Genomic DNA, 2,933 nt, shown 5'->3' with positions numbered 1-2,933 from the left:
ACCGAATTCCCCTCGCCCTATCCGCCCGGAACATGAACTCCCCGAGGCCCTGAACGCATTATACCAAGGACCGTTGCCTGAGCGACTTACAACGACCTTGCTCTAGCGTTGACACTCACTCTCCCTGTCATGCTAAAGCCCGCAGTACTCCTCTCACCACGACTGATCGATGAACCTCCCGCAAGGCATCGCCCAACACTGCGACTGCCGTGATAGACACTTTACCACCAGTGCCCACATAGCCTCGCCCCGCTCACCAACACGGAGCCGCCATTACCGCCGTGCTCGCGCCACTATTCAGCAGTAGGTTCCCGGAAGACCCGGCAGTCGCGCTCCCACTACTGAAAGCTCAACACGCCAGATTGACCAGACGTGCCGCCCGTAGCCGTACTCAGCGAAATCGAGCCGCTCGTGCTTCCCACGCTGCGGCCACTCAACACACTCACCGAGCCTCCCGTCCCACTCGTCGTGGACGTCGGAGCCGTCGTGTCGCCCGCCGTCATCCAGAGAGCGCCACCCGACAACGCGTCGCCACCGCCCACAGACAAAGAGATCGACCCGCCGTGACCGCCTGTTGATACCCCTGTGCTCACAGACACCAATCCACTGTCGCCCACACGACTCGCACCGCTCGTCAGACGCAGACTGCCACTCACACCGCTTGTCACCGCAGCGTCCGGAGTCGTCAGCGAGATGTCACCGCTAGATGACTTCAGACCCGCGCCGCTCTGCAGCGAGATCGACCCGCCACTCGTCATTCCGCTGCCTCCACTCAGCGAAATGGATCCGCCCACAGTGCCAGTTGCTGTTCCCGTACCGGTGTGGGTGTCGCCAGATCGCAGCGAGATCGACCCACCAGTGCCGCTGCTGCCCGTACCAACCTTCAAGAGCACAGACCCGCCGTTGCCACCCGTGCTGCCACCAGTGCCCACCGTCACGCCGCCCACCGTGCCTGCCGTCGCAGAGCCCGTCGTCAGACTGATCAAACCCGACGGACCGCTAGAGCCACCATCCAAAGTGCGCACCAGCACGCTGCCACTCGTGAGGCACAACTGAGGATCAGCAGCATTAGACGCAGTGTAGTGTATTGTCGTGTTGATATCTTCGGTAAGGTCCGGCAGGAATGCCATCTCCTTCGCGTAGTCTTCCAAGCCAATGTTGTTAACTGGGTGTTCGTAGAAGTCATTTCTCGTATCCTCCGTTGCTTCATTTCCTTCGGTCGTTAACACTCGAGCAACCGAGATGTACGTTCCGTCCAAAGTTGCTACAGATTCTTCCTTTGACTCAACACCGGTATTCGCTTTGATTTCAACAGTCGGTACTGGGTCCATCTCCTTCCCATCCTGGTTTCCCATCTCTAGGCCATCTGCCGAGTCGTCGCTCGCAATATTGAATGCGCGGGCCGCCGACATATTGGGTTGCTGACTTTTGTTCAGCTCCTCGTTCTGCCGCTGTCTTGACAGTTCGGCATTCGCACCAATCTTGCAATGAATACTCGGTGCCGTACTCAACACCTTCAACGCGATGCCCTGCATCCTTCTGGATCAACCACCGATGTCTCGTTCGCAGATTTGGTGACACACAAGACCGGGAACAGCTTCGTCAAAACAGGTGACTCCATTTAATACAGTGCTGCTACTCGTCGCTTCCGATGGTCACCCGTGACTGGACACAAACTCTCGTTGGCGTATGTACAACGTTTACCGGCCTCAGTAGTTCGTATGTACGCGCTACCGAGGCTTCGTTTGCAATATTGCCTCCGCCATGGGTTGTCGTGTACGTGTCCAAAGGTTCTACGGAAGGCTGACCGTCGGCCGAATCCCCGGCTGTCACCCCAGACGCCAGACAGGCTTCCACTTGTTCTTGTTTCTCCAGGATCAGTGCCCAGCGCTCTGCACACGTCGATATTCGCATACTGCGCCGTAGGCTGGCGGTGGTAGTGCGTTACCACTAGCAATCAGGATGTGCTCGTGGTTCTTTAGCGTTGCGACCAGACGTTCTCGGCGATCGGTCGACAACTGAGGATCAGCAACATTAGACGCAGTGTAGTCTATTGTCGTGTTGATATCTTCGGTAAGGTCCGGCAGGAATGCCAGCTCCTTCGCGTAGTCTTCCAAGCCAATGTTGTTAACTGGGTGTTCGTAGAAGTCATTTCTCGTATCCTCCGTTGCTTCATTTCCTTCGGTCGGTAACACTCGAGCAACCGAGATGTACGCTCCGTCCAAAGTTGCTACAGATTCTTCCTTTGACTCAACACCGGTATTCACTTTGATTTCAACAGTCGGTACTGGGTCCATCTCCTTCCCATCCTGGTTTCCCATCTCTAGGCCATCTGCCGAGTCGTCGCTCGCAATATTGAATGCGCGGGGCCGCCGACATATTGGGCTGCTGACTTTTGTTCAGCTCCTCGTTCTGCCGCTGTCTTGACAGTTCGGCATTCGCACCAATCTTGCAATGAATACTCGGTGCCGTACTCAACACCTTCAACGCGATGCCTGCATCCTCTGGATCAACCACCGATGTCTCGTTCGCAGATTTGGTGACACACAAGACCGGGACAGCTTCGTCAAAACAGGTGACTCCATTTAATCCAGTGCTGTTACTTGTCGCTTCCGTGGTCACCCCTGACTGGACACAAACACTCGTTGGCGTATGTACAACGTTTACCGGCCTCAGTAGTTCGTATGTACGCGCTACCGAGGCTTCGTTTGCAATATTGCCTCCGCCATGGGTTGTCGTGTACGTGTCCAAAGGTTCTACGGAAGGCTGACCGTCGGCCGAATCCCCGGCTGTCACCCCAGACGCCAGACAGGCTTCCACTTGTTCTTGTTTCTCCAGGATCAGTGCCCAGCGCTCTGCACACGTCGATATTCGCATACTGCGCCGTAGGCTGGCGGTCGTAGTGCCACCACTAGCAATCAGGATGTGCTCGT

The 2,933-nt window shown here is 56.4% G+C and overlaps 1 protein-coding gene across 1 annotated transcript; it reads left to right on the top strand.

The window, feature by feature from the left end:
* Positions 1 to 693: 693 nt before the first annotated feature.
* Positions 694 to 1,045, top strand: PITG_19687 (uncharacterized protein; the record flags this gene model as incomplete). Its single annotated transcript, XM_002896028.1, has 2 exons — positions 694 to 957; positions 1,004 to 1,045. 2 exons carry the CDS (start codon positions 694 to 696, stop codon positions 1,043 to 1,045), a joined length of 306 nt encoding a protein of 101 aa, XP_002896074.1.
* Between the last annotated feature and the right edge of the window lie 1,888 nt (positions 1,046 to 2,933).

Source organism: Phytophthora infestans, genomic scaffold (genome assembly GCF_000142945.1).
Source record: "Phytophthora infestans T30-4 supercont1.108 genomic scaffold, whole genome shotgun sequence".
Taxonomy (NCBI): Eukaryota; Oomycota; class Peronosporomycetes; order Peronosporales; family Peronosporaceae; genus Phytophthora; species Phytophthora infestans.
The sequence above is the reverse complement of the archived record's forward strand: the minus strand, read 5'-3'. Positions and strand labels throughout refer to the sequence as shown.